The sequence below is a fragment of the Montipora capricornis genome, chromosome 12 (genome assembly GCF_036669925.1).
Source record: "Montipora capricornis isolate CH-2021 chromosome 12, ASM3666992v2, whole genome shotgun sequence".
Lineage (NCBI taxonomy): Eukaryota > Metazoa > Cnidaria > Anthozoa > Scleractinia > Acroporidae > Montipora > Montipora capricornis.
Genome location: NC_090894.1, coordinates 37289361 through 37317303, shown reverse-complemented (window position 1 = coordinate 37317303; position 27943 = coordinate 37289361). Strand labels below are relative to the sequence as shown.

General features: G+C 40.1%; 1 protein-coding gene and 1 long non-coding RNA gene across 2 annotated transcripts in view; one reads left to right on the top strand and one right to left on the bottom strand.

Moving 5' to 3' along the window:
• LOC138026361 (tRNA (32-2'-O)-methyltransferase regulator THADA-like) overlaps window positions 1-22868 on the bottom strand; it is an 88649-nt gene extending 65781 nt beyond the window's left edge. The window contains exons 1-6 of the mRNA XM_068873683.1: window positions 22707-22868; window positions 15138-15241; window positions 12404-12540; window positions 12119-12212; window positions 11850-11916; window positions 9529-9561 (exon numbers count right to left, since the gene is read on the bottom strand). Coding sequence (XP_068729784.1) covers window positions 9529-9561; window positions 11850-11916; window positions 12119-12212; window positions 12404-12540; window positions 15138-15241; window positions 22707-22836 — 565 coding nt within the window. The 5' untranslated portion in view covers window positions 22837-22868. The remainder of the gene's footprint in view (window positions 1-9528; window positions 9562-11849; window positions 11917-12118; window positions 12213-12403; window positions 12541-15137; window positions 15242-22706) is intronic.
• A 68-nt stretch (window positions 22869-22936) lies between these two features.
• Window positions 22937-26083, top strand: LOC138027110 (uncharacterized). The gene is made up of 2 exons (XR_011127408.1): window positions 22937-23222; window positions 23344-26083. It is a non-coding gene; the product is annotated as an uncharacterized lncRNA (long non-coding RNA).
• Window positions 26084-27943: the final 1860 nt, after the last annotated feature.

The window sequence follows — 27943 nt, the reverse complement described above, 5'->3', positions numbered from 1 at the left end:
ACAAGAGGATTGCCTTCTGACCAGCCCAATAGATCAAATTCCACCTAACATCTTTGACCTAATCAATGAGCAAATGATCTAGCTACAATGCAGCGCTGAAAACCAAGGGCTCCGCTGGACTGTCAGAAATGGACGCTGAGCTATACCGCAGAATCCTGTGTTCTAAGAATTTCGCCAGTGAGAGAAAGCTGCTGAGAGAAGAAATTGCAGTGATGACCAGGAACCTGCTGAAGTCATGCTATCATCCGTCCCTGCTAGAAGCCTAAACATCATGTAGGCTCATCCCACTAGATAAGAACCCAGGAATTCAACCAATAGGAGTGGGTGAAGTGCTGCGGCGCATCATTGGCAAAACCACAGCACTCTTCTTCGAGGAAGGAATCAACTCCGCTGCGGGCCCTCTACAGGTTTGCGCAGGCCACAGCACGGGAGCCGAGGCTGCCATACATAGCATGAGCCATGTCTTTGATGAGGAAGAAACAGATGGAATTCTGCTTATAGACATGACTAACACATTTAATCAAATTAATAGAGCAGTAGCTATGCATAACAACCAAATAACTTGCCCAATAATGTCTAAGTACGTAATCAACACCTATCGAAGCCCCTCAAGGTTATTCATCTGTGGCGGTGGAGAGATCTTGTCACAGCAAGGTACTACTCAGGGCAACCCACTAGCTATGCCCTGGTACTCAGTCAACACGTCTATCATGACACAAAGCCTGAGATTGCACATACCTGAAGTTAAACAAGTTTGGCTGGCTGACGACTCAGCAGGGGGAGGGAGGAAAGAAATATGGCTACTTGGTCAATGGATCGAAGAGTTGGCTGATCGTGAAGAGCTACAATGTAGCCGATATAGCAGAACGGGTCTTTGGAGACGCAGTTAATATCACAACGGAAGGGAAAAGGCACCTCGGGGCTCTTATAGGATCTAAGGAGTACAAAGATGTGCTGAGAAAGTTCAAGGTTGGAAGGGGGAAATCTCAACACTAGCAGAAATAGCTAAAAGCCAACCACATGCCACGTACATTGTATTCACCAAGGGATACAAATCTAAATTCACTTATTGTATGCAAACAATCGAGTCATTCAAAGAATAATGTAGACCCTGTACAGCAGGTCATTGATGAGATGTTTCTCCCCACCCTATTTGGTCAAGCAGAAGCACTCCCAGATGAATTCAGCGGACTTGTGACACTAACACCAGCACAAGGGGGGCTGGGAATACCTGATTTGACAACAGAAGCCCCACAACAGTACTCAGCGTCAAAAACTTTCACCAAACAACATGTTGAATCTATCAAATTTCAAAGTGAAATCATGAATACTAATGAGCAGTTGGTGGAGGAACTAAAGAGAGACCTGTGGACACTCAAGCGAGAGCATCGATGCATCCCTCAGTCCTGACCTGTTGCGTCCCACACAGCAAGACAGAGACAAAGGTGCAAGTTCCTGGCCCAATGCCATACCCCAAAGACCAGGGATTAACATTGAATAAGCAAGAATTTAGGGACTCCCTGCGATTGCGGTACAATTTTCCACTGCAGGACCTACCATCTACCTGTGCTTGTGGAGAGCCATTTAACGTAAGCCATGCGCATGCCCTGCATGCAAAAAGGGGGGATTTGTGGCTCAACGCCATGACGGAGTGAGAAATCTACTAACCTCTCTACTCAGCAAAGTGTGCAAGAATGTCCAAGTGGAGCCACATCTCCAGCCTTTGGACAATGAAGTGATGAACTTAAGATCAGCCACAACAAGTTCTGAGGCAAGATTGGATGTGAAGGCTGGTGGCTTCTGGTCACGCAGAGTGACAGCATTAGATGGCTCAGGACCAGGATTTCTTCCGAAATTTTAAAGTCTGTAAATACTAGCATCAGAGGATCGCACCAGCCCTTTTTTAGAAGTGAAGTTGTAGATGATTTTAAAGTAAATTGTACACCTGCTGACCTACTTTTATGAAATAATCTTATATTTGTAAACTCCTTCTGAACTGAAATTTTTATATTTAATTGAATGAATATGTAATAAAGGTTAAGTTTTCATTTATTTAAAGAAATTCGACTCCGGAAAACAGTGCGGAGAGCAAATTTGTATAATTTGCAAACTGTTTGAAAAGGGAAACGCTGCCAGTCAGGCAGCTCACACACGAAAAAAACATGATAAGCGGCTCCTGGTTGGACGTATAGTTTTCTCCATACATGAAATTTACAATACGCGAGATTTGATTGGCTTTCTGCTACTTATACCAGTTGTGAATGAAAATTTATTTCATACCTTTTTGGTGAGTAAATCTCAGTATGTGTATTATAATAAAATGCTGTAAGAGTCTAGTGATGAGTTGGAGATCACTTGACATTAGATCCAAGGGGCTCCCCCTTGACATGGCTGAGGTTTTGTATAAACAGGTGAGCCTAACAGTAGTGGCATCAGAGGAGGTCAACTGTTCCTGCTTGTCGTATTGGGCTTTGGAGGCTTGGTTGCAGAGTGTGATCTCATAATTATTTTTTAAATTATTTCATTTACTGTCAAAGGATCTGTAGGTGGAGGTTTGAGGAGGTCCTCTGAGAGTGAGTACATCTGCCTATTAATTTTTGATGGTGAGAAGAAGGACCCTTGGGGAATTGTATTTCTGATGTTAAGAAGAACCAGATAAATGTCATAGGATTTCTTAAGGGCAGACTTCGCATTGTCCACCAGGCTGCCTCAGCTTTACCATTGCTGTGGGGCAAGTAGGGAGATGAAGTTTATACATGTATGAGTTTGAAGCCATATGATTGGGCAAATTTCTGGTACTCATTGGAAAATACATGTAATGGAGGGCCATTGTCCATGAGACAACGCAGGGGTTTGCCATGGCGGGCAGGTGGGATTGGTGAGCTCAACAATAGTCACTGTGGTGGATTGTAACCTGCGATCAGGCCCATTTTTAGCTTCACCCACATGTTCTCTTAAAATTGGGCCTGACAAAAAGTCTCTCAAGAATTCCAGATGGTTAGCCACATTTTGGCTGACCAAACTCGTGATCTGATTGGCTGTTGCAACGCCGGAAGTGAAAATGCCATCGTGATTGCGCGGAGCTCTCGCAAAGTCCTCGAGACTAATCCGCCATAAGTGTACGAAAAAATTTGCTGTCTTTTGTTCTTACAATGCCGTGGACAGTGCAACTTGATTTTATTTGTATAAATGGAGATATGTCATCTGAAACATCTCATAACTTGTCCAGAATCGGGTTTGAATCTCTGGAAAGAGTAAAATTAGCGATTCCGTTGTCGAGCTCTGTGGCCATGTGGTTGAAAGTACTTTGGCACAAACTTCCCTGATGTTTTGAAAGCTAAATAGCTGGTTCTTTCAAATGGCAATGAAAGCCGATGAATATTGGTTTCCTGGATGAGACAAAGGACATATACATCAACAGGAGGAGATGCTGATAAAATCACAAGTTACACGAATGCATGTTTTGAATATCTGTGTATCAAATGGCATTATTTACTTCCTGTACATGACACGGTTTGTTTGCACAATTTGGAGTCAAGATTCCTTCATAATATTTCCTGTTGATTTAACTTAAAACTCGCACTCCAGAAACTAAAATGGCATGTTTCCAGAGAGACCAATTGTACAAAAATAAAAGAAACTTCCCGAGTCCATCTTACTGTTCGTACTCCATCAAAAAATTAACGGCCAAACTTATCATGATTTTACTGCACGCAATTCTAGAAATAGACTGCAACTGAAGATATTACCCGAAAAAATCACCAAAGAAACCTTCATGGGCAAGCACGTTAAAGGAATAATGTATTTCTCTTCTTTTTTTTTTCATTAAAAATCTATTGCCAAACTGTCCAACGACAGAATGCTAGGTTATCTCAATTACAAAATTAATTAAGATGTCAAGCTTAAAAGATTGCATATTCAGTGAAGTTCCGAGGAAGAATTACACCGGCCTTTGCCGCAATATAGTCATCGAAAACATTCCCCATGCTTTAAATGTGTTTTTCTCAAATTAAAGCCAACATAACTTTCGAATTCGTTTATAATATTCCTCCCACGGTAATTAACTGTGGTCAAAACAAACTAGCGTGAATCTGCTGTCCACGCGTGTATTGGTGTAATGGAAGTAAATTTGATTGGCCGATGAAGGACATGTCAATCAATCAAAAAAAGTGGGCAGAAGGAATTTCGAAGAGGAATTTGGTCAGGCTCTATTTTTCGTTTCGCCAACTCCACATTACGTACCACGCGAAACTAAAATAGAGCCTGATCACAGGTTAGGTGGATTGAGTCTTGACTAGCCGGTCTAATTCGTAAATGCCATTGTTATGATCTACTGTGATTAGGTGCTTGCTTAAGAGATACAATGGGCTAATCTTACCCCATTGATGCCTGTACTGATACTAATCATGCGCGTTATTTCATCGGCTCAGGGTACATTTTGCAGTAGCTAAACGAGAGAGTTTTTAGCACTTGAAAAAACACCTGATAGGTAGAAAGTCTAGAGCATATTGTTGATACAACAATTTTTTACACCTTTTTGGTATGGGTTGCTGCTCAAACACAAAACAATAGGTTCATTGTTCTGTGCAAGTAAAACCAACAATTTTGCCATTGTAATAAAAGCGTGTTCTTCTGTGGGACTGATGGATTTTGCTCAGCATGCTTGGTCAGAGAGAGGTAGGAACGAGGGCACAGGTAGACTTGAGAATGACACCATCAGCCATGCTGAGTTCTTCATGGAAGTGCCAGACAGCCTGGAGTCGATAGGTAAGTGTTCTTTGGTAGGTGGCCAACTGTGAGAGATGTAATACTGCAGTAGCTGCAAGGCTGTGCAAGGTGTTGTGGCCTTGCATAGTTGTTCACAAGTTGTGTTAGTTAGGGTAGGTGAGGTGGGGCCTAAATGAGCAACATGAAAGGTGTCAGGCACGGAGGGGATGGCAGGATGAACCTTTTCTGTATGTCACAGAAAACTTGTAATGCTGTAGGAAAAGCATCATGTTATTTAGGCATTTTGCCACCTAGATGAGGGCTTTTGGGTTCAGGCCTTTGGAACAGAATGCAATGGGATGTAGAGATCAGGTTTTATGAAGACTGCTGCCACTACGCTGTTTGCTGGGCGGTAAGAGGGCAGTTCCTAGACCATAGTCAGATGCATCTACTGAAGGACTTCTGGTGCAGTGATGTAATAGCCTCCTTTTTCGCTGGGTGATGCTACTAAGCTGAGGGCAGAATTTTGCTGACTCAGAGGTAGCTGATGGCCCCCAAGGAATCTTCAGATTCCTTACTTGTCAGTTGGAGAAGGCATGGCAATTATAGCTTGAACAAAAACGGGGTTAGGCTGGAGGCCATCTGTATTATTTTGATTACATGCCCAATTAAAGGTTGCTTTGCAACCAAGGAATTTAGCTACATTCACCCCTGGATGACATGGGAAGCAAAACCCGAGAGCGAAGGTGTTTTGAGCACCGAGTTCAGAAACTGGTGTTTCTTTTGTGCAAGGACAAGCATGACAGAGACCAGGGTAATTCCCCTTCAAGGAGTCCGATATAGAGTAAACCAATGATTAGGTGTAAGATGATAAGTTGATTGCCAGGCATCAAGAAAAGAACGATGATCAATTAGCTGTATGCGATTTCAACAATTAGTGAAACACCACTGTGTCTTGAGGGGTGTCTCGCAATGTAAATAAATGTGTTTGCATTACACGATTGCTTAATTTAGTTTTCAGATTGTTCACTGTACAATGTCTCATTGTTTGACATCAATGGTTTGACATCGTTAAATTCAAGGAAGGCCTGATCTGGCCCAGATGGTATACCGTTACCTCCTTGGATAATGAAAGAAAATACTGATTTCCTAGCCGATCTCGTAAGGAACGTACAGAACCGCTCCTTTAGTGAGGGATGTTTTCCAACATCCTGGAAGGATGAAGGAGATCAACAAGAACTTACACACTATTTCTGGTTTGCACCCACGTGACACAGCACCCATGTTGGATGGAACTACAAGGCAATTTATTTTAGCAGAGTTTGCATAATGTTAGAAGTTTAGTTCCCAGTCAAGAGACAGGTTTTTGTTCTTGCCATCCAACATGGCTGCCATGTCAGATGCGAACCATCAATATCACTCCTATTGCATCCATGATTGTAGAGGATTTTGTTGTCAAAGTGCACAAACGACCAGCTACTGTAGAGTTCCGATGGTAGCGCTCCTTGCTACTTCCGGAATTAGCAGTCTTTGGGGGTCGCTACTTTCAGGATGGGGGGGGGGGATAGAATACAAATCGAAAAAAGGAGGAGCTGGTCAGCATGCAGCTTTTCTGGGCATGGAGAAGAAATTATTTTAGCAATTCCAGGAACTACATGTACATGGGAAAGGTGCCAAGGTTAAAGAATGGTGGTTTCAAAGTCGATGCAAACAGTTAATGGCAGAGCTGCATCCTGGACTGGAATTCAAAAATGTCAAACCACTGGTTTGATTGCTTTAAATCACTCCATGATATCAGCTTGCAGCACCCAACAAATGCTGCACAGAAACAGTCTGAAACACTGCGTATCTCTATTCAACAATTTCACAGATATCTCAGAAGAACGGCAACAGTTAAAGCAACTGAGCTGAAGGGTGCCCAAGAAGGAAATGTAGGTCCTTGGGAATTATGCGATATAGCTAATGTGGATCAAAAACCTCTGCAAAATTCTACTCATGCAGAAAAAGGAGAAAAGTCAGTATGGACTCCGACGACAGGTGAAGGCCATGATAAGCGACAGTGTACCATGCAATTGCCCACATTTGCCGATGGTGAGCCTCGCATCAAACCCTTGATGATCTTTAAGGGCACAGGACAGACTTCCAGACAGAGAAAAGAGACAGTGAGATCCAAGAGTCGTGGTCAAGTTCCAAGACAATGCGTAGTGCAACGACGAAATGATGGTCTTCTGGCTCAGAAATATGTGGAAGAAGCCAAACATGTTTGGTCAACCCTGCAATAGATTTCTTATCTATGATGCCCATAGAGCTCAAACAAGAGAGAGGGTAAAGACCATTCTGACGCAAGAGTGCCAGATGACATTGGGGCTTGTACCTCCAGGCACAACGAGCAAGGTTCAACCACTCAATGTTACATTTAATGAGGAATTTAACACTTGTCCACAAATCCAGAGTGCTTTGTGACAGGAAAAGTGACTGCTGGTGATCGGCGAGTGCTTTTTACAAAATGGGTGGGTACAGCATGGCAAGAGACCAGTTATGCGTTCATTTGTGAAATTTAATACCTATGATTTCCGGTAGCAGGGACAGTGAAATAAATATTGATGGTTTACTGGACTACTGCATGAGTGAATCAGCTGATATAGAGGAGATTGAGTTCTTCACTGACTCAGAGGAGGAAAGCTAACCTGCTACGATTGTACTCTATGCCACACCGCTGCATTTTAGTCTGTACCCTGTACCGGTATCTCAGTGTCATTTAATTGGAAGTAACACTTTCATGTTAATCAATGAAAACTAATATAGAGTTTTCTATTTCAATTTGAAGAAACGCTCCTGTTGTTAATACAAAATTATACCGGTTTACGGTAGTTCTTACAGCGCTACATCAGTGAACTGATGTCAAGGATGAATGGTGGCATAAAGCTTCCCCTTGTTGTAAATTAAAGTGCCTTATCGTGAACAATTTGTGACACTGCACGAACATATTGTACATTAAAATTTTGACTATTGATTGACAAATTAAAGGTACCAGTATACGGTATACAATTTTAAAAACTTGGTCCCGCTACTGTCAGGAGGGGGAGTTGCTACTTTCGGGGGGTCGCTACTTTTGAGATTTACTACCGGCCACAAAGAAAGACGTTAATTTTGGGGGGTCGCTACTTTCTGAAGGTCGTTACTATCAGAACTTTACGGTATGTTGAAGAAGATCAGTGACAACCAATTTGTCCATCCCAAAGTCCTCCACCATGCATGCGTTACTCAGTATGGTTCATTGCTGGACCAAACACACTGATGGCACTGGCTCTACTGTTAGAGCTGGAGCAAGTCTGAATATGGAGATATTTTTGCAGTGGTCCCACAAGGGACCAAGCTACAATGTAGGTCACTGGCTGTTTCTCTTTATATGGTAATGATGGACAACATAGTGCAAGTGACATTGACATAAGGACGATACAACTATTGCTGAGTCAGTGGCCAAAAACCAAGCAAGCATGATTCTCTGTCAACGACCTGGTCACCAAGTCCAATGAGAACAAGTTCCAACTGAATGAAAGCAAACATAAGAAGATGTGAATGTCCTTTGCCAAAAACGAGGTTAACTTCAATCCAATTGTCATCAACAGGAAAACTATTGACTGAGGTGGTGAACAATGTCAAGTTACTCGGCCTGAACATTCCAGCGATTTAAAGTGGGACTTCCACGTGTCAGAAATCACCCATGAGGTCCCTGCAAGGCTTTACTTCCTCAAGCAATTACAGAGCGGAAATGTTGAGGCAAAAGAACGCTTCTTCAGTTTTTCACAATTTGCTCCCAAGCTTTCTATCAGACAAGCTCGAGAGCCTACAGAGACGAGCCATACATGAGAATTATTTTTCCGACCATGGTCTACTGTAAAGCCTTAAGAATTGCCAGTTTAGAGAAACTTGATCGGAGACAAGCTCAAACTGTTAAAATGTTCAAGGAAATTAGCAAAAATCTGCACCATAAGCTACACAGTCTTTTACCTGAATTAAACAAAATAAAATGTAGTTTCAATCTTAGAAGCTCTCGAAAAATTTCATATTCCTAATTGTAAAACCAATAGGTTAGAGAAAGTTTATTTTACAGTAACAGTACAAATAAATGGATTTCTAACAGATCATAATTATCTTAGTGTAGTTTTTCTAATTTGAATTTTACTTAACAGTTACTGTAACTATAACTCAGTTCTAAGTTTGGCTATTTACATCCAGCTACTGGTGTGGCAGGCCCGATATGCATATGATTCAGCTCTTTCTTCATTTTGTTCCTTGATTCTAGTATAATTCCTTTAGATTTAATCAGTGTTACTTGTTTTTATCCTTGCTGCTTTGCACACATTGGGCCTTTTTGGTGTGATGTTTTATTGTCTCTATCTTAGCAGTTACAACGTTACACCTATTTACCAAGCAACCACATTAATGCTTGATTTTATACATGACTTGTCAAATGGTATATTAGTCATTTTCACTTTAGTCTAGTGGTTTAATCCTTTGGTCGTAGATTGTAAATAGCATGTGTTATTAGGTGTTGTGAATGTCATTCCATTAGTTATAATATGATCCACGTTTTGTATTGTCTGTAGTTTACGACTTGCGTATCTTGCCACTGCAGTACCACATTAAAGTAACTGTTACATTTTTTGTCAGGTCTGGATCTACCTTCAAAGTTGACACTTCATTTGGTCTTGGAAATTCGCACACCAGCAGTGAGAACAAGGATGATGATGATATTATTTATCAAGAATATGATCATTTTCACCTAGTTTCAATGAATGCTACTATTTATGCTATTACCAAGATATCCACTGCAGAGAAGCACATTGGTCCCTGGACAAAGAGAAAAGAATAGAACAACGTTAAAGTCAAGCCAATACTGCCAGTATCACTTTCAAAGAACAGTCATCATCAGCAGGTTTGCAAAAGGCTTTTACATGATGGGACAAAAAGGCTGTCCGATAGCCTGGGGCTAGCGGAATGACGTTTTGGGCTAGTCCTTTCTTATCGCAGGTTGCCCAAAGGCAAACATCAATTATTGAACACAAGTGTGGCGTTATTGGTTGTTTTGTTAATCTGATGCCAAATTTCTGACATAAGACAGTGTTCAGCAGACAGGTGAACAGAGAAAGTGAGGGGGGGGGGGGGAGGGGGGGAGGGGATAGCCTGAGATTTTAGTGAGTTGACTTTGACTTTGTCAATCATAGTCAGTATTTATGTGACAGGGCTTTGCATACACTGAATAGCTACAACTTTGAAATGGTCCAGAACCCAGGGGGTACCCCATGCATGGACCAGTAAAGTATAGTCTGCCGTAAGACATGAGTGAAATCTAGAAGTGGCATTGTTGAGGCTGGTGGGGGGAGTAGAGTTTGATCCTAGCTGGAATCATTGTACACTGTAGCTGTGAAAAGCAAGAACTTTGTTCTGTGTCTGAAAGTGCTAAGTAATTGTCCCAGCATTAGGAGGTAGCTCTTTGTAAATCCAGTCAGATATATACACGCATGCACATTGTATAAATATATTTCTCAAATAAAAAAGGATGTCATGAACAAAACACTTGTCTCAGGTCACAGGTCCAGGTCACAGATCATTGTTTTACCAATACAGAAACGTTCCCTAACCGTTTACAAATTCTTTAGGCCTAATTAGGTTTAAGGTTAGCTTTAATGGATCTTTAGGATACTTTATATAATGGTAAAGCAAAGACCTGTGACTTAGACCTGTGTTTTGTACCTGGGAAGTCATACATGTAATGCCCTCCTTTGATACACTTTTCAAAAATCAGTTCCATTTTTCGTCCAAATAGTTATTCCATGCTACAGTTTACGAAAAATGATGGGACGGATCCCATCACCTGAAAAAACTGCCTCTTCCTTTTGTTTCCTGAGAGTTCTACATGTTTTCACTGAAACCCAAGGCAGAGGACTGGGACAAGTTTCATGTGCACCTTCTGATTGAAGCGATGTCAGATTTTCACTGAAAAAGTTACTTCAAAAAGCCATCCATGCATTCAACCTTTTGGCAGGGCTCTTAACTAAAAAGCTTCTCAATTTTTTTTTTGGCATGAGTGGGCATGAGTGGGCATGAGTGGGTCCTAAATTTTATTTTGGCAGAAAAAGAAAATCTGAAGGTGCTTTTTAACCCTTCAGTTTCTTTGCGTAAATCGCGCTCAAGATTCGACTTTTTAGTTTGAAATGCAATAATTCCGCTAATATGAAATATATGCAAATTTCCTCACAACCTGTTTTAGGTCTTTTAACTGTCAATCAGATGAAATAAAAAGGGGGTGAATATTAACAATGCGAAAGGGCTGGAGCTTCAGCAGTAAACTCGATACCTCTGAGTTCGAGAGCAAAAAAATTTTAAGCGCCTTTTGAAATTTGATGAAATAAAATCATTTATAAGGTAATTTAGTCTTTTAGCTTTAATTTGATATATAACTTGCCTTTGTAGCGAAAATACTCGCGCGATTAGAATTTTTTTCTGTGGGCACCTCGTTTTCATTTACCGAGACCTTAAGAGCTCCTCCCCTTAATGGTGTAATTATATTAATATTATTTGTTCAAAAATTAAATTTTCCATCAGAGAACATACAATACATCAGTCAATTCGTGAAAGTCCATCCTTGTGTCAAATCGTGTAAAAACACAATGGAAATATTCCTGCCTTGCAAACTGTCCGGTTTTGTCTCAATTTTAGGACAACTCATCAGTTTTGCAAACCCTCCTAGAAACTTACTGTTGTGCACATCGTTGTTGTTGGAGGGTGGACAGAATTTTGCAGATCAATTGCCAGTGGAAAGCATGTCATTTCACTTTTGCAGTCCCCATACTGTAAATGAAAATCTAGAAAATATTACCATCAAACCAACAAGCTTTCTGGCAATTTTAGTCCAAGTATATGTAACTGTTGGAGAGGGAAAGAAATTCATGTAAGTTTTTGCTTTACTTCAACAAATTTTGCCACTTTGATGGACTGCCTATGCAAAGGCCATCTCTGGGTAATGCCAAGAAAACAAGGCACAATCCAACAGCTCCCAATTGACGCTAATCTACTGAGTGAAGAGCTTTAAGTCTGTATGCATTGAAATCCTTTGCACTAAATTTTTGCAGACGTACCCTGAGCAAAGAACTCCAACATATCTGATATCATGTCTACATCATGTCTGACAGATTGAGCCTTTCCCTACCATTAAACAAGAAAAACAACTGGTTTAGGATAATCCATACATCAACTAAAACAAGGCCATTTCAGATGCCCTATCTGTGCATGTACATGTAACACTCCAAACCCCAAATACAGGATACAAAACAAAAATAGTATTGACACTTTCTGTAATGATCACAGGTTGTGGTAATCTTGATACTGACAGCTTTATAGTACTTACCGCATTCAAGATTTCCATTGAACTGCTTAGCTTGTCTAAAACCACAATACTAAGAACATCTGAACGCCACTGTTCTGGGAAATTATCAAAGATGCTGCAACAATAACCATTAAATATTCTCAAAATTTATTTGATACTTTCTCATAGATGTATCTTTGGACTGAGTAGAATGCTATAAGTGTCAGGTAAAGCACTACCATACATGTAACTAGTAAAATTTTGACAAAGTCCTTTAAAAACCAACCCATGAGTTAACATGCAAGTATCAAAATACATCTACAGTACCTTGCTACAATTTTCCTGGAAGGATTGTTTATGTTGCATGTTACAAATACTTCAGCTAAAAATCTCAGACATTTCTTCAAGCCATTGGGTGGTAAACTTTCAATGCCACACTCTGTACCTTGAAGAATAGTTCCAGCCTAAATAAAATGAGAAACCAGAGACCTATGAAACATGACATCTGCATGGAGCAGTGAACTTAACTTCCACATTACTTATTATACAGTTGTTTAATCGTATAATAATTATGTCTAACTGTAGTTATTAGATGCACATGTACACTGTTTAAGGAAGTTTAAAATATGTGTTGTCAATGTCTAGTTTAAATCATCAATGAACTACATTGCATATTTACTTGTTTGTTTCAATCTGTAACAAGTTCAGTTTGAGACTTAGCATTGATTAGTTAATTTGGCTTTGCCTTGTAACAAGGGCTTCCAAGGAGGGCTTCCACAAGAGCTATCCCTAATGATATAATTATATTGTCAATAAGTGTTGCAGAATGATCAGCACAAAATAATGACCAGCTCCCAATGTCAGCTCAGTTGGTTAGAGCATCACACCTGTATCACGAGGTCACAGGTTCAAACCCTGTTGAGGTCTTGAATTTTTTAGGCTTCTGTCTATGCAATTGCTAAAATTGCGTCCATAACTGCGAGGATCATAGCTTTACTTGACCTAATAATTACTATTAGTAATATATACTTGAACAGTGGATACAATTCAACACGTGCGCTGATTGGTTACTCAAACTCCAGATGTCCTTCAGTTGGCTATTCACCTCTGAGCAATTCGTGTGGAATTTGCGGCCAAAAATGTAATCTTTGCAGGAATAAATGAGTGAAAATAATATTTCTGGGATCAGTACGCAGCTATTACAACGGCTCTCGGGATTGGTTCAGAAAAGAATGGACGCAAAGAACGATGCAAAAGAAACAATAAGACCCTAACTCCAAAAACAATAGAGCTGCGTCCTAGAGGGATCCAATGAAATCAGAGGTTGTAAAGAGCTGCGTCCTATCTCTATTTCTGTGCAATATTATCTCACTGTTTCAGTATGTGTGACCCTCCACGGGAAAACAGGGAAAAAGGTGAATGCACGGGCACGCCAAAATGACACGCTAAACAATACGCAGAGAGCGAAATGACACACAAGTTTGCCAGGAGCGTGTTACACAACAAGCTTAATTAAAAATTTCCTTTTGTGTGTATTGTACGCTAAAAACAAAGCAGTGTGTCCTATTTAACAATTAAAGAGTGCAGAGTTCGCTGCTGGGTGAAATGACACGCTATAAGGAAAAATGGCACGCTAGTGAGTAAAATGACATGGGAGCTGTGTCCACTAGGTTAAGAATAATTTCTTTTCATCTTACCGTAACGGTTTCGTTTCTCAAGTACTAAATAAACTAAAACAACTACTTACCTCAGTGTCATTGGCTAGTGGTGGATATTTACTTTGCCGTTTCGTGGCTTGATAAATATCCACCACTTTAAGACACCTCCAATTCAGTTGATAGTTGTTGACTATCAGTAGCCCCATCAAACCACCAACAACACCTAGAACCATACTCTTTGCAAACAGACTAACAGTGCATGGGTTCTTAAGGGTCCCAGCCAGGAGGGAGGGGATGGGGGGTCTAGCAGCAAAGCCTGGAACCAAGTTTACATGATCGCCCAGTTACGAAATTTGACTAAGTGAGACCGAGTACTTCTTTTTTTACAAACAAACAGAAAACAGAGCGATATTACAGGAATACAATGTAACTGCTGCCAAGAAACATTGAAACAAGGAAAATTCCATATTATTTTCATTTGTAACACACTTTCAACAGTCGAGCATATCTTGAAAAGCGGCTTACCTTCTGGGACTTCATGATGGCAGTCAAAAAACAGTCCATGGTTTTTATTTCCTTCAAAATTGCATAGAGATTGCAATCGAATTCTCCTTTTTTGTCGGTGTGAAATTTAAATATAGTAATTAAACTGTAGAATTTCCACTGTTCAATACAGGGTTCAATATCTTTCTGAGGCGACAAAAACCATGATTGTCTGCTGTGTTAAAAGATATAATTTTGCAGCACACTCAACTGGGAAAACAGCCCAACACGTCAGTCGTATTTTCAAGATTGACACTCTACTTCAACCTAAAACAAAGCCCTTCACTTCATCGGACTGGATGGTGTCAGAATCAGTAAACAAAAGTCGAAATCTAGAATAAAATACCATTTCCCTGGTCAAGTGGCTGCTGACACAGCGAATGTTCTGCATTCCACAAACATATTAAAACTGGTCATGTTCTCGAGATGATACACAGAAGGCGTATGCACAGATTCTGAATGAACAGAAACAGTGTTTAAACTCTGTACTGCCACAAGAAAAGTTAACAGCCAAATAAACAATACAAAAAATTGAATTCATATTTCACAGTAAAATCACCACGAACAAAAAGTCACATCCTTGGGTGTTCATGCATGCCTCGTAACGGTTTTCGAATGATTGACAGATTTCTATACTAGGGTAATCATGGAAAGCCCAAAAGTGGAAAAAGTCAAAGGCAGCTGCCAGCCCCACCCTGAGTCCCACCATAATATATATAATACTATAATTTACTGTATAATTTATGGTCATTATCAGTATATATGTAAAGACAAAGTGTTGGTAGCAAACCCATCACCTCAAGCTTCATGTAAATATACATGAATATTAATTAATATTCATTTATCAACAGCACATGTACCTTTTTCAGCAATGCACATTGCTTAAGAGTGTCCTCCTCTTTCAGACATTGGCATAAAAGTTGTGACACCTCAGCCAGATCTCCCAACTCACACACAGTCATTGCTGGAAACAAAACAAAGAAATTAACATCAATCAGGAACTCAGATATTCTTAGGATCAGAAAGTGCTGTATTATAAGCTAAACATTGGGTCTTTGAATTTTAACTTTCTAGGCCACTGTACAATGTACATTCAAATTTCTTCAAACCAGGCTCTACAGCATAAAACTCTGAATGTCATCCTGGTTGCAATGTGAACTGTACCTTTCACTTTGAATCTGATTTACTCAGACTGATTACAAGGAATAAACTTGTAAGTGAAAAGTTGGCAGAAGAAGTTTGGTACGCTTATCTTTTCAGCCTTTCCTCTGTTGTATGGTACGTAATCCCTATCCGTATGGTTATTTTACTGATTTCCTCAAGGAAATCAGGAATTGAAAATATACCGACGTTTATGTTGTCAAGGATATCACTTTAACAGCTGTTCTTAGTTTTTTGGAAAAACAGAACAGCTTAAGTTGTGACTTAAAACTCCCACAAACGGGTCTCTTGAAAAAGACCTACATGTAAGGCCTAAAGCCCTGGCCAAACGAGAGTGAGAGTTGATGACAGTTGAAACTCTGGAGAGCTCATGAGAGTCAATGGAAGTAATCAAGAGTTGCCCAACGACAGTTGACGAGAGTTTGTTGAGAGTTTAAAGAGAGAGGCTGGGAACCACCCTGGGAAAACTCTTTCTGATGTAAATATGGCGACTAGTCAGCCGATATATTTAGCCTTGGTGTTATCCTTGGTCCTCGAATCCGACGCCACACTTTTTTTTATCTGAGCCCGTTGGAAAAAAACAGTGACTGCTGACCGCAAAACTCTCTCTCAAACTCTCATACCCGGCCAAACGAGACAAAAGTCTCGCCAACTCTCATGAAAAATTTGACCAGGTTCAAATTCGATGAGAGCTCTCAAGAGTCTATGAGAGTAGCCGATAGCGGATGAGAGTTCCTGGCCAAACGAGAGCAAGAGTTTCAACTCTTGTCAACTCTCGCTCTCGTTTGGCCAGGGCTTAAGACATAAGATCTCGAAAACTAAGACCCCTAGAAAACTGAGACCTCGAAAACTAAGACCCCTTAGGCTAGAAAACTAAGACCTCAAAAACTTACACCCTTAGAAAACTAAGACCTCGAAAAATTTGTTCTTTGATGGGTTTTTATGAACTATGCGCCGTTATGGCTGCCTGCTCTTGTTCAAGTGATGCAACTCTTCCAGTTATTTACTCGCTTTTCTTAGTTGTCCACATGATTTCAAGATTGGAAATGCTTGCAAACAGCTCCATGATGGTAACAGCCTCTTATTGCAGAATTTTGACTGTTTGCAAAGTAATTACATTGTATTTACGGCTACTTTACTTCAACTCCTGCTGCTCCTAAAAGCGTAAATTGATTCAACAGAACTTTAAAATCTCCACTCCGATTTACAAGGTTTCCAAGCACGGTCTACTTACTCTTGCCTTACCCAGTTCACTTTTTTGGATGGATCTTTCTGTATGCATGGATATTCATCGCAATTCTGGCCCGGAAATGTGTATCTCATGGTCGTTATTTTAATATTCAAAAGTGTAACAGCGATGCAAATTCCACAGCCAACAGAGTAATTTATTCACGTCAACAAGTCTATGGTCTCAAGTGCAAATCGCCATTACCTTCTGTCCTTTTCCAATACTTACAAAGTTTCGCATTGCTCAAAACTCGTCAATGTCATGGTGGAAAATCTGTTGTACGTTCTTCCCGATATTATAACATCAAAGCCATCATCAGCCACACTCATAATGCAAAGTTCTACAATCAAAGCATCCCGCATTGCTTGCTGTCTGAAAAACTTCGCTCCAGTCAATCGATGTCCTCTTCTTTCACCTTCTTCCACACCTCTTAATTTTTGCCTCTTCAACGCCAGATCGATTAACAACAAAACTTTACAAATAAAGATTACACTGTAGATGAACACGTTGATTTACTATTGATCACTGACTGAAACATCGCTTAAGCCTGATGAATCCTCCGATTTTTCTTCACATGATATGAGCCCAAAAGGATACTCTTTCCTTCACTGTCCTTGTTCCTCTGGTTCTGGTGGTGGTCTGGCCATAATCTTCACAGAGGTAGGTAGGTAGGTAAAGTCTGCTATGAGCCTAGAAGGCCCATCAGGCCGGTGCTTATCTCCGGTTTCTGCAGCATGAAGCGACTAGGAGTACTTCTACTCCCCCCTGGATGGGATGCTAGTCCATCGCAGGGTTACCCCCAGCATTAATTTTGCCGGTACCCATTTATACACCTGGGTGGAGAGAGGCACAGTGAGAGCAAAGTGTCTTGCCCAAGAACACAACACAATGTCCCCAGCCAGGACCCAAACCCGGACCACTCGATCCGGAGTCGAGCACACTAACCATGAGGCCACCATGCCTCCCACTTCACAGAAGTAAACTTAAAGTCGAACTCCTTAACAATGCTGCTTAAAGTCCTTTGAACATACGGAATTACAGCTTTCCTCAGTCTACCTCTCCTCCTAACCGCCTTATTGTAGTTTATCGTCCACCGCCATCTATTAAAAATCACCTTATCTTTCCCCTTTTTCCCAGATGAATTTACCTCCTTTTTGGAACGTCTTGTCTCCTCGTCTGGCCAACTACTAATATGCGGTGACTTAAACTTACATATCTTGATGACATTTCAGACTCCACTGCCACCAAGTTTATGGACCTTCTTAGCTGCTTCAATCTCAATCTTAATAGCTGTCTGTTATCATAAACTTCAAGCAATTAATTTGGATAATCTACGTCATTTTCTGTTTCACCTTCCCATGATGTCATTGCACTTTGTGATCAATATGACACTCTTCTCTCCTCCATTTTGGATAGGCACGCTCCCTTAGTAACCAAGACTATTACTCCACGCCTCTACACTCCATGGTACACTGATGATATTCATGTGCCAAAAGACTCACCACCGCTAACTGGAAAGATGCTGGCGCCGTTCTCTGCTTCTTGTTGACCATTCTGCTTTTGTTGACCAGTGCTCCTTGGTACAGAATCTTGCCTTCAGTGCCAAAATATCCTTCTACTCTACTTTGATTTATGATGCTGGTACCGACAGTCATGCCCTTTTCAAGTCAATTGATTGTCTACTTCATAGAAAACCCGATAAACATCTACCTGGGTAAACTTGCTAATAGATCTGCCACCTTTTTCAAGGATGTTCCCCATTTTTTTGCTGCGCTTGATACTCCTACGTTAGGCTGTAACCTAGAGCTTTTCTCACCCACCACTAGTACTACCCATGATCGAACTCTCTCAGATAGCTTGTCACGTTGGTGCCAAATCATGCAGGTTGGACCCTCTTCCCTCATCCCTTGTCATGAGCCATATTGATCTTCTTCTACCTGTGTTATATAACATTGCAAACATTTCCTTGGAAACTGGTCATTTTTCACGATCCCTTAAACCTGCAGTTCTGTCACCGCACCTCAAGAAGCCTTCACTTAACCATTTTCGACCAATTTCTAATCTCAAAGTTGTCTCCACAATTGTCGCGAAAGTCTTCGCCTCCCACCTTATTCACTATCGTGAGCTGAATCATCTTGACGAACCCCTCCAATCAGCGTATAAGCGCTTTCACAGTTGTGAGACAGCTTTTGTCCGTGTTCATAACGGCTTAATACGTGCCGTCAATAACCATTGTCGTGCGGTCTGCTACTACTAAATTTATCCACCGCTTTTGATACTGTCGACCATAATGTATTACTTAATAGACTCAAATATAAGTTTGCAATTCGTGGTAAAGCTTTGCAGTGGTTTAAATCCTACCTTTTTCAACATTCTCAGTTTGTATCTATCGACCAGGATAAATCCTCAGCTCATGAATTGAACTGTGGCATTCCTTAAGGCTCCGTGTTGGGACCCTACACATCACCTATAGCTGACATTCTTCGACCCCACATTTACAAGAAATCTCTCGCGTCTTCTTCAACAGGACATTCAACCATTTCTTACAGAAATTTCCTAAATTTTAATCGAGAGAGTTTTCGTAACGATATCGCTCAACAAGACTGGTTCTGTAAGGGTTCTGAAGATCCAAATGTTTTGTGGACTGACTGGAAAAGGAAATTTTTGGATATTGTTAATATTCATGCACCACTCCGATCTAGACGTGCTAGAACCAAAAAAGCACCCTCAATCAATTCACAATTAAAGAAAGGCATCCGTGATCGTGATGCTGCCAAAAGGAAAGCAACAAATGCATTGCAACAATTTGAAAAAGCAACAAATGAATTGCAACAAATGATTCACGCAATTGGGAAAAGTACAAAAAGTTGCGTAATAAAATAAACATAACATCAAAACTTCTAAAGTATCTTATTATTCTAATGCTTTTGTTCAACCTAAGGGTAATCCTCAAAAAACATGGCAAACCTTTAATGAGCTTACTTCCCATCATGTAAATAATGAAATTGAATGATGCTGTTATCTCTAATTCTAGTGAGCTTTCTATAATGAAATTCCCCCAATTGCTAACAATAATTCAAGTTATATCAATAATATAAATGTAAAATAAATTCAGCTTTTCTTCGATTAATTGCAGTATTGTTTTCTTACATCAGTTTCTAAACAATTTATGTAGATCTTTAGAAAGCAAAAGGTCTTGATAATATTTCTGCTAAAATTATATGTGAATGTGCTCATCTTATTTCAGTTTCACTATGTGATCTCTTTAATAAATCCTTGGTCTCTGGTGTATTTCCGGATGATTGGAAATGTGCTAGAGTTACTCTGTTGTTCAAGCAAGGTGAGCCATCTGATCTAAATAATTAGTCATTTCCGTTATAGCTAAATTGTTTGAAAGGATTATTTATGACCAGTTGTATAACTTTTTGACTAACAAAGATATTATTTCAAATCATCAATTGGGTTTTAATTCATTACACTCTGGAAGCTACGGATAACTGGGCCTTTAATATTGATCGTGGTAATGTTAATGTTGTGGTTTTCCTCGATTTAAAAAAGGCATTCAACACCGTTCACCATGACATCCTTTTATCCAAAATGAGCCTTTATGGAATACAAGGAACAGCTCTTGATTGGTTTAAGTCGTATTTAACTAATCGTACACATTAAATCATTTACGGGATGCACTATAAGAAGAGAAAAAATTGAAAAACAAAAAAAAAATGAAAAACAGACCTGCAAGGCAGGTGCTTTGAAGTTTTCAAAATTGATGCAAAATTCTTTAAGCAGCATATTCAATTATTAAAAAAAGGCATCTACAAAAGGCAATCACATAACGTATATATCTCAGTCTCCCACCCAGATATCAACCCCACCCAACAGGGATTAACTTCAATCCTTTATTTGACGCTTATTGAAACCATATCAAGATGTGCATTCTTGTGTACTCAAACTTTTCCCATTGTGTCCTTCCCTACTCTTCTTATTTGTTTGCAAGATGACTGTCGAACACACTTCAATAATCAGAAATGTAGATGGAACTATCACTGAATTTAGATATCCACATGCCTGTGTTCCATGATACAATGAGAGTGAATGAATGAATACATACATGTAGTTGACCACTCCCCTAGGGGGCTTTCCGGGTTAATGACCAGACAGCTGTTATGGCGCAAATATTAACCCATTGGCTCCCTGGGGATTCCCCATTGAAGAGCACAATCGTCCGGCATTAGACCTAGTGAAATGGCCAGTTTGGGTGTCAAAGGGTTAATGGCAGCTGTGTAGTTTAAAATTTTAGCTGAATAGCAAGTTGTTTGCACAGGTACCCCCAGAACAGAACGAGTGAGAGACCACCTCAACGGGGTCTAGCCTCCTACTCTTCTCGAACAGTGTGTGGGTTCTTTAATGTCCCAAGCAAGTGATGCGAGACTGGGCCCACGGTTTATCATCCTTATCCGAGAAGACTATGAAGTCTAACAATTTTCAGATGGCATTACAAAGGCATCACTTTCTCCTAAACCTGTCAGTGTTGGTCTGTCCTGGGGTTTTTGACCCCATGACTGTTTCAACATCCAGAAAGGTCTTGGAAACAACAGCTTTACTAAACTCTTGCTCTTTGGCCAAATGCATTTTACATTAACTTGACATTTCATATGCTTGTACATTCTCAAAAGTAACCGTTACATTTTCAATTGAAAGTTCTCTTATATACGAAATAAAGAGATCTGGGCACTGTACTGAAAAACGATCTTAAAATAAAACGAAAGCATTATTATTAACAATCAACCACTGTCAATGCTTTCTTGTTATTTTAAGATCCTTTTTCAATATATGGCACCAAGATCTCTTTAATTCGTATATAAGAACACTTTGAAAATGTAACGGTTACCTTTGAGAATGTATGAAACGTTATTAAAGTTAATATAAAATGCACTTTTTAAAAATGTTTATCACAGTGACTGCTGTTTGTATTTTATTCTTAAATTTAAACAACTTTACTATAAGCTAAAGGATCAACTGATAATTAATGATATGTGCCATCAAACTAATTTATAAAAGGCCAACAACGATATGATTGCCGGACGGGTCAATTACATATTGTAACAGCGACCTCCTGCACGGTAGTCTGATGCTTAACCAACCATCCAGGTAGAAAAGGCTTGTCGTCGAAGCAAGTTCATCAATAAACGCATTATTTGAGGTCTTAGTTTTCTAGGGGTCTTAGTTTTCAAGGTCTTAGTTTTCTAGAGGTCTTAATTTTTGAGGTCTTAGTTTTCGGGGTCTTAGGTCTTTAAGTTTTCGTGACAACCCCCACAAAACCTAGTAAATAAACAAAATAAGTGCACACATTATTAAGAAATTCCATTTGTTATCCGCCCCCCCTTCCCCCCCTTTCCTCGATGGAAGGCATTTTTTGTAATGTCAAGTAGAACCCTGTCGGAATTTGGAACTTTTTCCCCAGTAGAGGGGGTCGGAATAGCTATTTTACCTAGATATGACCGTCGGAATCACTGTTTGATATTCTATTCAAAAACAGGAGGGTGGGTCGGAATTTAACTTCAGAGTAAAAGGGCCTGTCAGAATAATGACTTCCATAGGGAAGGGGGGTGGGGAGGTGCAGATAAAAAATGGAATGTCTCATTATCAAGCTGCAACACAAAAAAGAGGAAAGCTGAACCTGTTTTATTGTCAATTTCTCACTCTTTTGTTCTTTGCTTCTCGATCTGTATAAAATTCATACAAAGCCTAACATTTTCGCGAAAACAAGCACGACTCAAAAATTGAGCTTGGAGGCCTGTGATCATTGTAAGCGAAAGTTTAATTATGTGGAATCTGCTACCTTTGTGTCTTTTTGTTGTTGTTGTTCATTTTGAGCCAAGTCCAGCCTTTCTCTATTAAATTGCAATTAAATTCAACAAATAAATAATTGGGGCAACTACGTGTATCATTGACCCACTGTCACTGAGTCCCCACTGGGAGTGCCAGGGTGTATGACATCCCTAGGGGTTCACGGTTAGAGACTTGACAGAGTACTCACCTTGAACCTCCTGTCTACTTGTCTCACTGACCTCTAAATTTTCCCTATAAGGTTTCTTTTGTTTCTTCATGCTGACTGACTTTATACAAACATCTGTGTCTGCGAATGGAAACTTTAAAGGGTACAGCATGCGATACCATACATGAGCATCAAGTTATACACAACGGAAACATTGCTATCGGTAAGGCCGCTGATCATAAGAGCCAACTTCGCAATTCGGCCTTCACGAGGCACCCGATTCGCACGGAGAGTGCCGGGCATCACCCGTCAAAATGATACACAAATTACCGGGCATCACCCGTTGTAGTACGTACTATAGTACGCTGCTTATAGTGCTTAGTATTGTATGGTGCGCACTACAGTATGTACACAGTACGTACTATTTCGGCTTGATAGCACGATTTCCTCATTATTCGCTTTTAATATATCAACTGCATGCAATTCCTCCGTAATCCATCGTCGAATGGTGCAAGGGGAATTTTTGTTTTCTTATTTCTAAAGCTGAGCTAATGGACGGTAAGTGTTTAGTTTTGCTCTAATATTTTCTTTCGTGCTGAGACAGTCGATCTCGGCCTTTTAACTCAACTCTGTCTACTGCCTTGTAAATTATTATAGTACGAAGTTAATTTTGTTGCAGGCGTAATAAACCGTAAAACGATTTAATTAAAAAAGAGGTTCAAGTGAGGCATCATCACGATGAGAACACTTCTTCAAGCAAGAGAGATTTGCTGCAGCCAAACAACGATCGATGAATTCGATGAAAATGAACACAAGGGTCGTAGAGATGCTCACATAGTTACAAGTGAACATTCTGAAGATGCAGAGGCTGCAAGGAGTTGAAGTTATGCCAACGTTCGAGCTGGAACGAGGGTTCGTTTTGTCCAAGCAATGGGTGTCATTTTTGTGAAACCGATCAACTTCAGGGAAAATGCTATTTTGCGAATCTTGCGTCATGTCGACGCATAGTAAAGTTAACATATTTTCGTGTCAAAAGTGGTACTCATAACTTTTATCAAGGCTTTATATGGTTCACAATAATATCGGTATGCATTGTTCCTTTTGATCCAGATTGATTGACTGATGGCACCATCTACATGTACGTCATTCTTGCAGTAATATTGAGGTCAATAATTATTATACCTTAGTATAAATACACAGGTGATTATACAAAATCGTGCGCTCTCATTGGCTCGCTATCTCGGATTATCAGCCGATAATCACCTCGACGGACAAAATCGCTGCCAGTAGTCGTTTTGCCACTGTAAGTGAAGATGATTTCACATTGAAATGTTTTTTTTTCTCTTTTTTGAAATAATCGCCTGTGTATTTATACCGATAATCACTGAGCCTGAGGCGAATAATTGTTAAATAATTAACAATAATTATTCACTGACACTGAGGTGAATAATTGTTGTAGTGATAACCACATCAGCTGAACAAAAAGTGTACCAAAAAACTCCATTGTTTTTGTAAATTATGTGGTTGGAAATTTTAAATCTTGCGTGCCAGAATCCATTTGTTTTCACTTCAGCTACTCAGGGTTAAATAGGACTTGGCTAGTCACCTCCGAGTTAGGCAATCAGCGCTTGTGGAGAGCACTATTCACTTTTGTGGTATATATACTAATTAACAAGCCGAATCAGAGGTGGCTAGTGGTGGATATTACCTTGCTGCTAAATATCAACCACTAACCACCAACTCTACCGGTGAATAGTTGTTAAATTACTTTATACTAAAACAGTGAGATAATATAACACGAAAAGATTATTTTAACTAATAATTTATTATAATTTCTTCCTGCAACAATAACAATCTTTTTGGGGGCAAATCCTGGGCCAGTTGCTCAGAGATGAATAGCAAAACCTATTCTTTGTTTGAGTAACCAATCAGAGCATGCCTTCAATGCTATCCACTGTTTTAATATATGCTAATACAGAACATTGGGCAAATGTATTCAACTCCAATTATTGGAGTACAAGAAAACAAACAGGAGCATGATAATCATTGTGTGATGCATTAAACCAACCAGAAAAAATATGAGTACAAAATTAAAGAAAGAACGTCTAATTTTAGAGCTGAGGCTGAACGTTCTTATAAATTTTTGCGTTGTGACGCTGAAAATGTTCTTAAGATGTTCTTAAATTTACGTGGTGTAGCTTTTCAAGAAATCAATGCAGGCATGACCAGGAAACCTATCTGATCGAAGTGCTTGATTTGATGGTGTTGAAGTTTAATATTTTGTAACGATAATTTATAAATGAAAACTGCTGATATTATTATAAACTGAGATGTGTATCATGCAATAAGAAAACTATCATTATGTCATACAAAATATACCCTTAAGTATTTGGGTTAATTTAAATTTCTTTACCATTATTTTATGCTTTCATTTAAAACACTTGGCTTATCACCTCCAAGTTAGGCAATCAGCGCAAGTGGAGATCACTATTCAGTTTCGTGTTATATACTAATTAACAAGCCAAAGTGGACGTGGCAGTTTTAGTATATGCTAATACAGAATATTGGGCAAATTAATGATGTCACACCTTACCACTTAATGAATAGCTGCAAAATGTTGTACAAAGTTGTAAGGGTAAAAAAAGAAGCTTTCTTTCCGATACGGAAGTGTCTTAATAACATTACAAATAATTTTACAAATTTTGGAATTTCAGAAAACCATGCAAAAGTAATAATTATTTTCTTTATGTAAGTTAATTGTATGAGGTTGCATTGGTGTATTCTGTAATTTGAGGGCAAATTACCCAAATAAATCACTATGATAGGACAATGTAACTTCATAGTTGTTTATGCATATAATTATATACATATATTATTCTTGAATGTATCCTACAGTTACATGATAATAGAAAACTTTATTGATCATTATTTATCCATAAACCTGTTTGTGCATGTGATGCATCACTGCAACTCACAAAAGAAAAAAAAAACTCTCATGGTAGTTTCAGTACAATTCTACCACCGCGAGCCCTATTTTTGCTAGCTATTAGGACATGTCAGCACTTACCATTGTTTTGTAGGAAAGTAAATGAGTTTATATTAATAACTTCAATTCAAATAAGGAGAGATATTTATAGTTCTTTGATTATTTGGAGTTGATATGATTTGACTTTAGATGCCCCCTTTTTAGATGATAATTATTGTTATTCTTGACTAATAGTATTTTTTTGTTTTTTGTTTTTTGCATATATATATACATTTCCTTTTAGGCACTGTACTTTTAATAAGGAATCTCTGTATTCTGTACATACTGACCTAATTACTCAGATATTACTGTTCATCTCTGTATTTTATTCATTTTATTTTAATCATGTGTGTAATTGTATTTAGTAAATAAATAATAAATTTGCAAAGTCAAACAGCAGACCTCTGATTAACTTCTTTTGTTTGTCCACCAGCACTTGTATATTTCACATAATTGTAGTCAGTGTTTGTAGAGATTGGTTAAAAATTACCACCCACAAGTATACTTAATACCTTTTCAGGCCTACCCACAACAGCTGTCGGTTTTAGAATTCTAATATGCGCTCCGTTTTCTTCTCAGAGGGTGGAGCCTTCCCCTGAGGTGCTATAGAGTAACCAGTGGTATCACGGGAACCGCAATCTGATTCTGCAACACCTTTTGGGGGTTAGGGGACCATACTCAAAACCAGGGGGAATTATGGCCAAAAAACATGTCTTTCTCACTTATGCAGGGCCTTCCCTGGGCGTGCTAGAGACTAACCAATGGCATCACCAGATGCGCAATCAAGTTTTGCAACACCTTTTTGGGGTTAGGGGACCCATAGTCAAAACCGGGGGGAGATCGCCCAGAAACCTGTTTTTCTCACTTATGCAGGGCCTTCCCTGGGCGTGCTAGAGAGAAACCAATGGTATCATCAGATGCGCAATCAAGTTCTGCAACACCTTTTCGGGGTTAGGGGGCCCATAGTCAAAACCGGGGGGAGATATCCTCGAAAAACCTGTTTTTTTTCATTTATGCAGGGCCTTTCCCTGAGGTGCTAGAGAGTAACCAATAGTAGCACAGGATGTGCCATCCAATTCTGCAACAACTTCTGGGGGTTAGGAGGATCCAGCTCAAAACTGGGGGGAGATATCCTCAAAAAACATGCTTTTCTCTCTTATGCAGGGCCTTCCCTGGGCGTGCTAGAGAGTAACCAATGTAATCATGGGATGCGCCATCCAATTCTGCAACAACTTCTGGGGGTTAGGAGGATCCAGCTCAAAACTGGGGGGAGATATCCTCAAAAAACATGCTTTTCTCTCTTATGCAGGGCCTTCCCTGGGCGTGCTAGAGAGTAACCAATGGTATCATGGGATGCGCCATCCGATTCTGCAACGACTTCTGGGGGTTAGGGGGGCCCAGCTCAAAACCGGGGGGAGATATCCTCAAGAAACCTGTTTTTCTCACTTATGGAGAGCCTTCCCTGGGCGTGCTAGAACAAAACCAAGGGTATCACCGGATGCGGCATTCGATTATGCAACGACTTCTGGGGGTTAGGGGAACCCAGCTCAAAACCGGGCAGAGTTATGGCCAAAAAAACCCAAAACAGGTTTTTTGGAAACAAGTCCCCTGGGATTTGGAATTGGGCCAATCCGAGTGCAGCGCCAGAGAGGTGTCGGGAGGGCGCGTCCGATGGGCACCGAGTCGAGTCCGGGGGGCCACTTTGGTGTGGAAATGGGGGTCTTGTCGGGCCTCTGGCGTCCGTGGGTCGATTCGCCCCGGGTCGAAACTAGGGCGAAAAGTTGTTGGGCCACGTGACCTAGGCGCATGGGCAGTGCGGTCCCAAGGGAATAAAACGTAGGAATGTTATCGACAAAAAACCGTCCACAGGGAAACCAAGGTGACACAGGACACCCAAACTCTGTCACGTGATAGATCTCATCGAGACGATTCCAACGAGGTATGGCACGACGGGATATCTACAATAGAACTGGAGATACGTTTTGGACGCGATCTGGCCGTGAAGATCCAGTAGTAGTTTCACACCTAAACAGGGCTTGAGGCTCTTCAGAAGTGGACCAGAGCAGTGGTGACCAATTTTGAGGGTCGGATAAGAGCTACGAAGCTGAAATTTGGCACACACCTGCGCTTGGCCTAGGAGGTGAAGCTGACGGAAAATGGGGAGAAACGGTCAAAACCGGGGGGAGTTATGGCCCCAAAACCACTTTTTTCACTTATAGAGCAGAGCCTTCCCTGGGCGTGCTAGAGACTAACC